The sequence below is a fragment of the Saccoglossus kowalevskii genome, chromosome 4, assembly GCF_978046115.1.
Source record: "Saccoglossus kowalevskii chromosome 4, keSacKowa6.1, whole genome shotgun sequence".
NCBI classification, from domain to species: domain Eukaryota; kingdom Metazoa; phylum Hemichordata; class Enteropneusta; family Harrimaniidae; genus Saccoglossus; species Saccoglossus kowalevskii.
The window spans coordinates 21,610,136-21,623,001 of NC_140644.1; the positions used below are offsets into that span (position 1 = coordinate 21,610,136).

The 12,866-nt window shown below is 33.5% G+C and overlaps 2 protein-coding genes across 2 annotated transcripts in view; one reads left to right on the plus strand and one right to left on the minus strand.

The window, feature by feature from the left end:
• The first annotated feature begins 906 nt into the window (after window positions 1-906).
• Window positions 907-8,312, plus strand: LOC144357894 (putative RNA-binding protein 46). Its single transcript, XM_078011938.2, has 6 exons — window positions 907-1,091; window positions 1,753-1,830; window positions 2,921-3,009; window positions 4,402-4,514; window positions 5,257-5,373; window positions 6,367-8,312. Exons 1-6 carry the CDS (start codon window positions 942-944, stop codon window positions 6,468-6,470), a joined length of 651 nt encoding a protein of 216 aa, XP_077868064.1. The 5' UTR covers window positions 907-941; the 3' UTR covers window positions 6,471-8,312.
• Window positions 8,313-8,316: 4 nt separating this feature from the next.
• Window positions 8,317-12,866, minus strand: part of LOC100376433 (chromosome-associated kinesin KIF4-like) — a 30,254-nt gene continuing 25,704 nt past the window's right edge. Inside the window, 3 exon segments of the mRNA XM_085497956.1 lie at window positions 8,317-9,814; window positions 10,502-10,663; window positions 12,057-12,263. Coding sequence (XP_085354082.1) covers window positions 9,482-9,814; window positions 10,502-10,663; window positions 12,057-12,263 — 702 coding nt within the window. The 3' untranslated portion in view covers window positions 8,317-9,481.

The following is a 12,866-nucleotide window of genomic DNA, read 5'->3' on the forward strand; positions in this document are numbered from 1 at the left end:
AATAAATATCGTGCTTTTTGTTTGTAAATGGGATCGACATGCTTACTAGTAAAGTGCGGTGGTCGTCGCACAGTGCATGTTCGAATTTCATGTAAATAAACAATGTATTTTACACGCGTAACCGTTGTATATACGTCGCTATGAGTCCCATATCGAACAGGACGCGGCAAGACGACTACCGTCCTTTAAATGACTCGGAAGTGTGGACACTTTCTGTATCATGACGTCATATACTAAATCGAAGTCATTTTATGAATAGAATGGAATCCATAAAGATGGTGTGACATTTCTTTTTTGGTAAATATGGGCGGTGATCGTCCTGTTTGTGTCACGCAAGCCTACAGGAGGAACCATAGCTCTTCTAGGTCGATAAAAATCCTAATGTCTGAAAATAACAATCAGAAATGACTAAAATATCATCACAAGGACTAAATATTAACACAGTAGTAATAATAATAATAATCTTTAATCACTTAACATCCATTGGAATGGATGAAAATCTATACATAACAAAAATACAATGCAACCATTAATAAAAATAACTAAGAACTACAAAAAAGGAAAAAAAAAATACTTTAAGTAAAATATTTTATACAATTATACATTATTAATAGTGACCCAATTATGTAATTGAGTTATGGTGTTGCTGCCACAAGTCAAATGAAAATTTTAAGTATTGAGCAAGAGGTATTGTCATTTTTTTGCAACTTAATAAGATAATGAACTTTTCTTTGAGCAAGAAGAGCTATGAATCCACAGCTAGCAAAATACATTTATATGAAATTAATTGTGCTGCGCGGTCCATTAATAAATATAATTTGTCTTAATGTCACTAGCTATTCTATGCCAACGATGGTCTGTACGTCACTTCCTCATTTGTTTCTATGTTTTAACAGAAACATTGACAGATAGGTCCAACACTCTTAATACATCGTTCAGTTATGTCTGGCCTACCGTCATCTGGTGAGACTGGTGTCTCAAGAGACAGGTCAAAGGTTACCAGAGAGATTTTGGGACTGTTGAAGGATGGCGAGTCAGTTCCTGAGTGTACGTCCCCAGACAACATTGGTGGGACAGTAATTCGGAAAAAGGTACATTGATAGTGTAATTTATTAGGTGTATGCCCTTTGGGTCACTGTTCAAAAATAGTTAATGCCTTTCAGTTTGGTAGGGGTGTGCGGCCGGGAAGTAGACCAAATAGTGATTTTGTATATCTAATCAGAGACCAAATTGTCACTAACTTTATTTAGGCGATGAATCCACCCATCATCTGGACTCATCAATAAAAGTACTAATTTAAAACTTAGGTAAATTATAAAAAATAGACTCCATCCCCTGGCCCCATCCAAGCAAATCTATACCCCATTCAAGACCAAATAGCTCAAAATTATGACCCCCACGTCCCCATAATATAATGTGATTTGCATTAAGTGTGTGTATATTAAGTGAATATATAATTATATTTTTTGAGTACATGTAGTGGATTTAATCATTATGTAAGGTAAAAAAAAATTGTATTTCTATTAACCCTTGCCTACCCTTTCATTTTGGCAAACTATGAAGGCTCTTAACAGGCTATGTGTACAGTGCCTGGGTCCAACTACTGGAAAAATTATGGTAATCTGTGACACCTGGAAACAAGTGAAGTCATATATACAGGGATGTATTAGTGTGTCTAATATAACATACTTGTCAGAGTGTCATTCACTCAGTACATTAATGACACTTTTTTTTTTATCTACTTCTGTGCAGATTCAAGAACCAAAACATGAAACCAAACCAAGTGGATATTCTGTTTATGTTGGCAGAGTGCCATTAAACATGAGTCAGGTTGTGTAAATGTTTCTAATAATTTTACTGCTCATTTACTTTCTCACTAAGGTTTTGAAACTAACAAACTGTCTTGAAAGTCTACTGGGCTGCGAGTTTTAATAATTTGGTAGTTCATCGGGTTAAGTAAATATATAGAGCCAAGCATATAAGTGTGAATACAAATATTGCTTTGAAAACTATTGGTTATTCAAAAAAATATATTAATATTGTGTGAATTTTCAGTTGTCTAGTCAGACTACTAATTTTTAGCTCCGCTGTCGACTTTGTCGAGCGGAGCTTATCATATGAGTGATTGTCCGTCGGCGTCGTTCGTCGTCGTCCGTGTCAATGTTTTACTTTTTTGACTTCTTCTTCAAAACTACAAGCCTGAATGCTTTGATACTTGGTGTATATATACCTTGGGTAGACCTCTCTCAGATTTGTTCATTTCATGATGATATCAGCAATTCTCTAATTTTAGTGAATATTTTTGTCATTTTTGGTAAAAAGTGATATTTTTGACTTCTTGTTAAAAAACGAAGGTCAATTTGCTTTGATATTACATATATAGGTACTACATGTGGACCTCTCTCAGATTTGTTCATTTTGTAATGATATCTTTAATTCTATAATTTTGGTGAATATTTTTGTCATTTTTGGTAAAAAGTGATATTTTTGACTTCTTGTTAAAAACCGCAAGTCTGATAGCTTTGATATTACATATATAGGTACTACATGTGAAGCTCTCTCAGATTTGTTCATTTTGTGATGATATCTTCAATTATCTAATTTTGATGAATATTTTTGGTGAAAAGTGATATTTTTGAAGTCCTGTTGCTTTGATACTATACATATTGTTCATTTTCTAATGATATCTTCTGTTCTTTAATTGCAATGTGCATTGCTAACAGCGGAGCTATCTCAGTCGAGAGGCTGCTTGTTTTTTGTATTTTTTCTAATAATTTTGAATCAAATTGACATAATTTCTTATTCGTTGCATGTCTTGATTAAAATGTTGGTATTATGTGGGTATTATTTTGAGAATGATGACAAAGGTTGACCTAATGGGCTCAAAGAGTTAATAGTTGTTATTGTTGTTTATTTATAGAGTATGTTTTGTCAGCTGTTCAGAAGATGTGGTACTGTACTAAAAGTGCGTCTTATCATTCCTAATGAAGATATGTCTTATAAATATGGGTGAGAATTTAGGGTTTGGTAAAATTTGAATTTTTCAGACTTATGTAGAACTTTTAACTCTTGTACGACTATCATCAATAGTATTGATGAATTCCATTAAAATGCCTTTGAAATGCACATCATCACCTTTTCAGATAAAGACAAATGATTTTAATTTAATATTTAAAATCTTCATGTGCAACGTAGAAAAAAAAAAAAAATTATAGTTAGCCACACCTCGAATATTGGTTGCCACAGTCAACATTTACACTGGAAATGTTTGTGCTAGAATTACCAATCACTATAAAAATAATAGTATTACATATTGATAATAGTAAAGTACACACTATCGCTGAGATACCAGTGCTGCTATCAAGCTAGGTCAGTATTTGCTAGTCACCCAAACTACATCTGAGTGTGGTAAAATATACATTGAATGATTGAACTATTAATTGAAGCTGCAAGGAAAGGTGGTGCCGTACCTTTTTGCAATACTAGTGCTGCACTCCTGTCTGTGTACAGAGTATCGCCACACTATCGCTTACTGCTGTACGTAGTACCAGTCCATTGGGAGTTTCTGAGGCAGTTAGGTTCTAGGGTTACTGTTGATCATCAGGAATTACATTTCCACAGTATGTCTGTATGTGGAATCAGCATTGTGAATATTACAGGATCAAGTCAAGTCAAGTCACCTTCCTGACCATAGACCCTAAAAATTGTTAGGATCTAAGTCCTGACTAAGCATTTTCATTCAATGTATGATTACTTTAAATAGGGTGGACTGTTGCCATGCAAATTAAATAGTGTTCAAAGTAAAGGATTGTTTGTCTCAAAAATGAGCACAAATCAGTCACTCTCGCTCTAGCAATATAAAATGAAAGTTAAACTCTGCAAGGCTCTCATGTAAACATAATGCAATCATTGTTTCATACAAACATATCCTAGGAAATGAAAATTCCCCACAGTCAGTGAAAGAGTAAATGTTATTAGAAGTTATTAAGATCATCAGATGTGCAGCATCAATATATGTAGCAAATTTAATCAAAATCAGTTCTCTAGTTTTTGAGATTGTTCCTACACAGGCTAAAATGGGATAAATAAAAAAAAATCTCAAAACTAATCATGTCTGCATATTATTCCAAGGTACCTATGTTCTTCACACACACACACACTGGAAGTATTGAAAGCCACAGATTATGTCATAATGTTAATTGACATCACCTGTGCTCAGCACATTCCAAATTATTTCACATCACACTGACATCAACTTTCCAGTGGAATTTCACAGTCATCACATTAGCTACACCTTTGCAATTAAAGATAAATACAGGTCATAACACATACAAGAGCCTCTGTTTCATCTCACTAGGATGGATGTTTGTGTAGCTGTAGTATACTGTTTTTATCCCCAAGGTTTGTAACGTACTCCAATATAAAGTCAGCAAAGATGGCTGTAACAATTATGCATAATTACGAAATCCATGGAAATAAACTGAAGGTCGAGTTAACATTTGATAGCCAGTCAGGTGAGTAATGTTACAGATATTATTAAAATAAATACAAATCTGATTAAAATAAGATCCTAGTTTTGGCTTTTTTTTGTATATTTTTTTTTTTTCATTTTGATCTAGTATTTATTTTTTGAAGTGTTGGTAATTGCAAAAGGGCAAAATAAAAAAAAAATCCCGAAATCAAAGTAAAATAATGAAATAAAAAGGCATTAATAACAAAAGTAATAAAAAATAAAATTGATTTAATTTTATAGCCAAAATAATTAAAGCGTGTACACTACATCAGATTTTAATCAGAATGAATACAAGCCTAGTTATCATCGATATAATCATCTATACTGGAAACATTAAGGTGGAGTTAGTCATAGGTGACATATACATTATGCCAACGAATGACATAAACTGGTTAAAATAAATTTGAATTCGTTGAGTGATTTTCGTGGAAGTTTGTATTTCTAGCAACACAATAGGCAACTCTTGAGTTATAGCGGCAACAGTCAGTTTTCATGCGACTATGGGGGCGTGATCATTAGCTCAAGCCATTTGTTTGCTGGTTTCCTTTGTTCCCGGTGTTCTGATGAGCTGTCAAATGTTAACACTGCTAAATCAACCCCCCCCCCCCCCCCTACATACACATACAGTGTGGAATGGTTTTCACCCTAGCATGCAAATTTCTAAGGTAATAGCGGAACTTGAAACTTGTCAGTTAAACGCAGCATGAACAATTACCAATAGATGTGTTTTAATTCTTTTTAAGATGATGATACAAAATACAAGTACAGTTATACAGAAAAGCAAATTTTGTCCAAACTGAAACAAAATTTATCAAAGATGAAAACTGGAAGCAACAAGCCGCTACATGACACATTGCAAGGTTTGTACACATTTGATTGTCTAATCTAGTAATTAAATTTTAATTGTTTTTTGTTGGCTGTTGCAGACCAATTCAGTCATGGAGCTCATTCTGAAGATTAATCAAAACTTTTAAAAAAAATAAGTGATTTAAAGGACAATGTCCTTGATTATGCTGGCAAAATGTTGTTTTTTAGCCTGTTGCACGTGATGAATGTAGGATGTTTAAGAAATTTCAGCCAATATATTGCTAATTTTGAAATAATTTCATAACTTGAAAAAACATGCTAAGAACTTAAAATATATTTCCAGTACACCAGTAGCTAATTCAAAAGTTATGACACGGCATATTCACAATGCTGGGTGTATTTCGCACCATGGTTTTGTGTTTTGGTGATGCACAATGACTCCATATAGTTCCAGAAAATTTATGAATTTTAATAGTGCATGTTAGTTTTGATTTAAAACTTTAGATGGACTACCAAGAGCAGACTTAATCTGGTGGTCAAAGGCCATTAAATGATGTAATTACCACTGCCTACATCCAGCCAACCAGCCACTCCCTCCCCATTGCTTCAAGAAATTGGAGAGAAATGATATCCATATGTAAAACCAGTCTAAATTGTTGTGACTGAACAACTTGACAAATTTGTTTTTTTGAACACTTGACTGCGTTCAAATACTGGCTGTACAATTGACCAAGATTACAAAGTTTTGATTTTTGTAAATCAGCTTTTTTAATTTGGTATGTCAATTATATTACAAAAGTACAGTACTGTAAAATCTATTGAAATGATGCAATGCAACGGAGGGGATGCAGCTTCTATTAGGAATTTTCATTTGCAATTGTTCAAAAAGAATGTGTGTACCTTCTATTAAGGATGCAGCTTCTAATATAGATTTTATGGTAAGCATCTAGTTCCATGTGTTTTTTTTTTCAATAATGATATCAGAAGTTTAATTTCCCCGTCTGCTATGTGTCAACCATCACACAATTGTACATTTATTATTATAGCAATGATTGGGAAGCTGAGAACCATGAAATGTGAACTCGTTGATAGTATTGGATCAGAGGGCATGATACTGGATATACCCCAATACCAAGACAAGCTTACATAGATGACTGAACATTGATTTCAACCAGAAAAATCATTCTTTACAAGCAGTTAATGTCATTTGAACAGATATTCAGATTTCTATGATTTTCACACTGTGTTTAACCGGTATTTATTTACTGTAAAACATGTCTTTTTCACGAGCATGTCTTTTTAGCGAATTTAGAGAGAGAACTGATTTGCTAATGACTATTATAAATTCAAAATGGCCAAGGCTTGGGAATTTGTATACAGTAATCTGGAACATAAAAATCTGGGGTGCTTCCTAATTAAACTTAGTTTTTCTTTGTTTTTATGGAGGTGATAACTGCGCATGTGTTTTGGCATGTGACAGACAATTATTATGAAAACAGGAAATCAATGACAAGAGAGATTCGCTATTACAAATGTACCACAATTCGCTAAAATTGCATGTCGCTTTTTCAACATGTTTTACAGTATGTTGTTCATAAAATCACAAAAATCCATTTACCATTGGTTTCTAAGGGGGAAAAATATTGTCATATCTGAAAATATTGCTTGGTGTCATATAGTGAAAAAATAAATGTTTTTATATGATAGGTAATTGATTGCCATAATTATGGGATTCTGGGAAATATTATTTATTTTCCATGAAATAATGCATGGATTTCTATGGAAATGATTTGTATCATGTCAAAAACTCAAAGGGCTATGTAATAGTATGAGTTATTATGAGGATACTTCAAAGTGTGCACGAAGACAGTACAGTAGTAGTATCGACCAATGCGCAGTGGAGATCGATGCAATGGTATACTTTGAGGTATCCTCGTAATAACCTTATTATTATACATCTTTTCCTTCCATGAGAATGCCGAAATCCAAAAAGTTTAGAACCGATTCGGCAAACTTCTTTGTGTGGAGTCCGGTCAAACCCTCGTGGCAGCCATGTTTGTTTTTATTATTAGAGGACGCTTATGAGCGTAATCGTTCCATATTTGAAATTCACATTTCCTAATATGGTAGGAGGAAAAAACCCCGTAAAATTACGGCATGCTGTGACAGATGTATGTAATACATGTAATATCCAAAAAGTTGATCCATAATTGGGTTGCAGGATAAATTTGTTGTATTTTTTCCCTTTTCTTGTCATAGCAAAAATATGTTCTTTCTAGAAGGTACTCTGAATTTTACAAATAAAAACCAGAAAATGACTATACGCCATTCATATACCAGACTTTTGCCTAATAAACCATTGAAATTAAACAGGTTTGAATATTTATCAGCATAACCAAATAATATTTCAAGATTTAAATCATAGACCTTAAGGTCTATGTTTAAATTAAGGATATTTCCAGTTACTAGTATTATGATTTTCCACTATGTAGTCACTTCTTGTTAGAAGTTTTACATAAATGTACATTTGTAGAACAGATGTTCAGGTTTTTTTCTAGATCTAGATCACACAATATACATGTACAGCATTGAGTAGATTTAGATGAGAACTTGTAAATGTAAGTTTGTTTTTGTAATATTTTGTTTTTCTCTAAGAGCTGGTGCTTTATACAATGTATAAAAGTTTAGATTTTTTTTACCATTTGTTTCTGTACTTGTAGTTATTGGTGCTATGACAAGCTCAACATAACCTGAAGAAAGGGTAGGGTATAGAGAGGCTGGTGTATGCACTTGTTGATACATCCAGGTCAGTTTGACAAGATCGAATGACAGCTCTCAGTCACACCATTCTTGGCGTCAGTTTAATTTTGCCACTCAGCTATTTCAAGGCTATACTGCATTATAGTGTGTGTTTTTTTACAGAAACATTTGTGTGCTGACTGGTCAGTAGTGACACCATAGACAATAATAATAAAACTGAATTCTACTCAAATCAATATGTATTATTTTTCTTTATTTACATGGGAAAATATCTAACTAAAAGATAAGAATACATTTACAAAACTGACTAGCTTTTGGCAGAGACTTGTAGCATTTTGTTCTACTTAGGTTTGTTGTAGCAATGTTTTAATCATAAGAACATTTATTTATTCAAATAAAAATATCACCTGCGCAAGAGGGAGGGGGGCAGAAAATTTGCTTTTAAAATACTTGTTAGTACCATATTATTTACATTTCTTGTTGTATACACTTTGTTATAATATTCAAATTTTAGTCCATCCTGCCAGAAGATTAAACACTGACAAATACTAAGATGCTAAGATACTAACAACAATGGCCATTATAAAGCTTATGCTGTTGAAAACAACTTGAGAGCTGCAACAATAACCAGCTACATAAAAGTGTACAATTCAGACTAGTCTTCACACTAAATAACTATACAAACTTGTTGATATCTGGATAGGTGCACAAATTGTTTTGCCACAATATAAATGCTATAGTTGTATAAAAGAAATTTGAATATAAATAGGAATGTATTATCAAGTGAACCCTTTCATTTTGACCTGTTCACTGCATTTGTCTACATCCACAATGTAGTTCTGTAAACCTTTTTAATATTAACATCAAGCTGGATAAAAACATGCAAGGCACTTCAAATATTAATATGTTTTTGATCCAAAGAATTGGAACTTTTTCTCTACAGACTATATAATGAACCAATGATACACTGCTGTATTCATCAACAATATACATATTACAAATTTGCTGCTCATTGTCATCCACAGATTTTCACATACTGGTATTGCATATAATGCATTGTAGTGTGAACTCTAGGCAGATTTGCATGGTGTGTCATTGATACAACATAAAATTATACATTGATATAATGATCTTGAAGAACATTTGTAATTTGGTAACCAAAATAAGTGTAAAAAATCAGGGTCACAAGAATTTTGTTTGTGCTTCAAGTCACCTACACAAGTCACAATTTTTTTTCTCCTTGAAGACCCTTCTTTTTCTTCCCAGCAGTCAAACTGACTCAGCTTGATTTTGGGAGGCTTCATTTCGACTCTGAATCTCTACAAAATTGCTGTGCTTCAGAGGAACTGATTCTGCAATATCATGAATGGTGTATACACAGGTATAGCAAATCTGTAAATTTTACACCTGAGGTGGTTTGAAGTAAGATTTGTTTGATGTACTTAGCAGTTTTCGCTTTTTCTTACTAATCACTCCTTGGGAATTAATTGCACTTTCATCGTCTGGTTTTGGTCTTTTCACAAATATTCCAGGTTTCTTGAATGATTCTTTTTTCAATGCTCCATCACCAGACTCCTTTATATTCTTTGGATCGGCAGATAATCCTGTATTTACATCTTTTAATGCTTTTCTGGGAGATTCTGGTTTGTTTTCATTGGGATTGTCTGGACTTGCCAGAAAGGTGGAATTTAAACAAATAGAAGAGGTGGAAGACAACTGTGACTGGCTCATAGACTGAAATTAAACAAAAGATCACAATACATGAAAACATTTATTTGTCTCACTCAATTGCCTAAAAATCAATGGGGCCAACAAATGGGGCCAGTCAGGCCAACAAAATGAGTAACAAACGTAGCCACCTCTCTGCCATTTTGTATCAAATTACCGTCATACATCAGTGACTCATGTGTGATGTTCATACTAAGTTTAAATAAAATTAGCTCAGGCATGTCCGAGAAACAGTTGATGTCACGTATAAATGTTGAGATTGTGTTTTTGGGACACTGCAGAGTTGCAGAATGACAATGTAATGGCAAATTCTAACTTACAATTAAACAGTGACTGGTTCTTTAGGACAATAAACCCGAGAGTATTTTCTTATATTGAATAGAACGACAATAGGGAGAAGACACCTTTTTATCACAACATGTACCCTATTTGATTTGATTGAGAGATATGCATTTTCTTTGTTTTGCTTTTTCATACACTAATGAGAAGGGTCAGATTTACATTATCAAACTTTTGTCACATGATGATAAAAGAACGCAATTTCCATACCTCTTTTGGAACTATTTTCCTGTAAAGAAGGAATTATGTGCGTAATTGACGAGACACATCAAATACCCTGGGTTACCAGTAGCCAAAACTCAACCTCAATTTCCATGAGTGAACTAAGTAAGTTTAGAAATAAAGGTACTGTACCTGCATAGACAAATCGTTATCACTGTTATCACCGCCAGAGTTTCTCCTGCCATCTTTATTCAGACATTTTGTGTCATCGCATCGACATGTGTCATCACATTCGCGTCCCGATTTTGTGCATCCACATCGTCCTCGACAATTGCCTTTGCAAGAACATCCAGTCTGCAATTAAAATCAAAGAAAGCTTAGAAAGAACTCCCGTGTGCTGAGAGTATTGAAGACACATTAAAAGTTAATTAAAAATTACTTATTAATTATTGATGGAATAGCTGAAAACTAATTATGTAAATCAGGTAACAGATATGAACAGATTTGAGTGTAAAACTAATAAGGCCTGCGTAATCTATGTACCAAGTTTCATTGAAATGTGATTAGAACAAAAAAACTATGAATTATTATTAGAGAATTAATATGAACAATTTTAACCCAAAATTAATCAGTCTATTGTCCTAAAGCATTTATGTACCAAATTTTATTCAAATGTGATGATCAGTAATTGAGATATCAGTGTTAATTAATTATTTTAATTAGGTGATTACCAAAAACTAATTGGGTCTCTGCTTAGTCCTAGGTTCATTGAAATGTGATGATGAATACTCTTTAAAAGTTTCATTAAAATCCAGTGGAACATTCATGGAAAAAAATAACTAATTATGCAAATTAGGTAATTAATATGCACAAATATTTACCCCAAAACTAATCAGGTCTCTGCACAATCCTTAAGTAACTATGTATATTGTTTCATTGAAATGTGATGATTACTACTTGAAATATCAAAAGCTGAAAATTAATTAATTATGCAAATTAGGTAATTAATATGTACTGGTATTACCCTAAAAACTATCAGGTCTGTGCAGTGTCCTATGACATCTATGTACCAAGCTTCACTGAAATGTAATGATTACTACTTGAAATATTGAAAGCTGAAAATTTATTAATTATGCAAATTAGGTAATTAATATGTACTGATATTACCCTAAAAACTATCAGGTCTGTGCAGTGTTCTATGATATCTATGTACCAAGTTATATTGAAATGTGATGATTAGTACTTGAGATATCAGTGGAAAAGCCAAAAATTGATTAATCATTATGCAAATTAGGTAATTAATATTGCACACATTTTTACCCCAAACTAATCAAATCTGCACATTAGTTCAGAGCATCTATGTGCCAAGTTTCATCAAAATCCAATGAGTGGTTCTTTAGATATCAGTGGAACAGTCATGGAACAGCTAAAAATCAGCTAATTATCATGCAAATTAGGTAATTAATATGCATGGATTTTTACCAAAACCTAATCAAATCTGCGCATTGGCCCAGAGCATCTATGCACCAAGTTTCATCAAAAACCGATGTATGGTTCTTGAGATAGCAGTGGAACAGACACACACACAGACAGACACACTAACTGCAAAGACTCCCTTGTTGTGCTTCGCACACGAGAGTCAAAAAAAATTATTCCAGGCATACAAGTTTAGAATCAGGATAAACTATGAATTATTTAAGACAATTTGTAGGATCAACTTTATGTCAACTGGAAATCTCCTACTTACAGGTACTTTAAGAAGTGATTGTTTCTTATTCTGATCTATGATCTTTGTTCTTCTCCTTTGTTTTGGTTTGATAGGAGTCTCGCACCATGAGGAATCACTTTCGTAAGTATACTCGCTGTCGTCTTCATCACTCTCCCAAGATTCATCTTCTGATTCAAATATATCATCAAGCACCTCAGCCTTCTTTTTCTTTATTTTAGTGGGGTTCTATGAAAGAAAAATAGGTGATTTTCCGTTCAACTGCGAGATGCATGAAAGACGCACGTCGAACGTCTGCCGCAAAAATCAAACGATTTGATTTTCAACTCGAATTTCTTTATTTCGTAGCTCACATCGACAGGCCGATCTTCGACAGAGGAATATTGCTTTCGAATACCCTCACTTAATCAAAATTGTCTATCATCAAATGTATACAGCACATTATTAAGCATGGAAATGCCCCCAAAATATTTTCGCGTTATCGAATCCCACGCGATGTTTGACGCCACTACGACGCTATGACCTTTGTTTTTACGTTCGATTTCACGCATAACGCGTGATTCTCTCAGAGTACGGAAAATGGTCTATTACGGATGAACACTCCACAAACTATGTTTGGTTTAACTGAACACCTCATCGAATGAAACATATCCCTGCTTTTTAAGGTTAATAGTTTATATGCGTTTGCTGTTATATAACAGTAACCAATACAGACAGCCAGCTAAGCCCTCATTTGCATACTCTATTGATCCGTTCTAATTTGAAAACACAAAGCATTGCATTTTAGAAAGGCAAATTGTACCCTCGCCAATGCCTAGAGTTTTTTTTTTT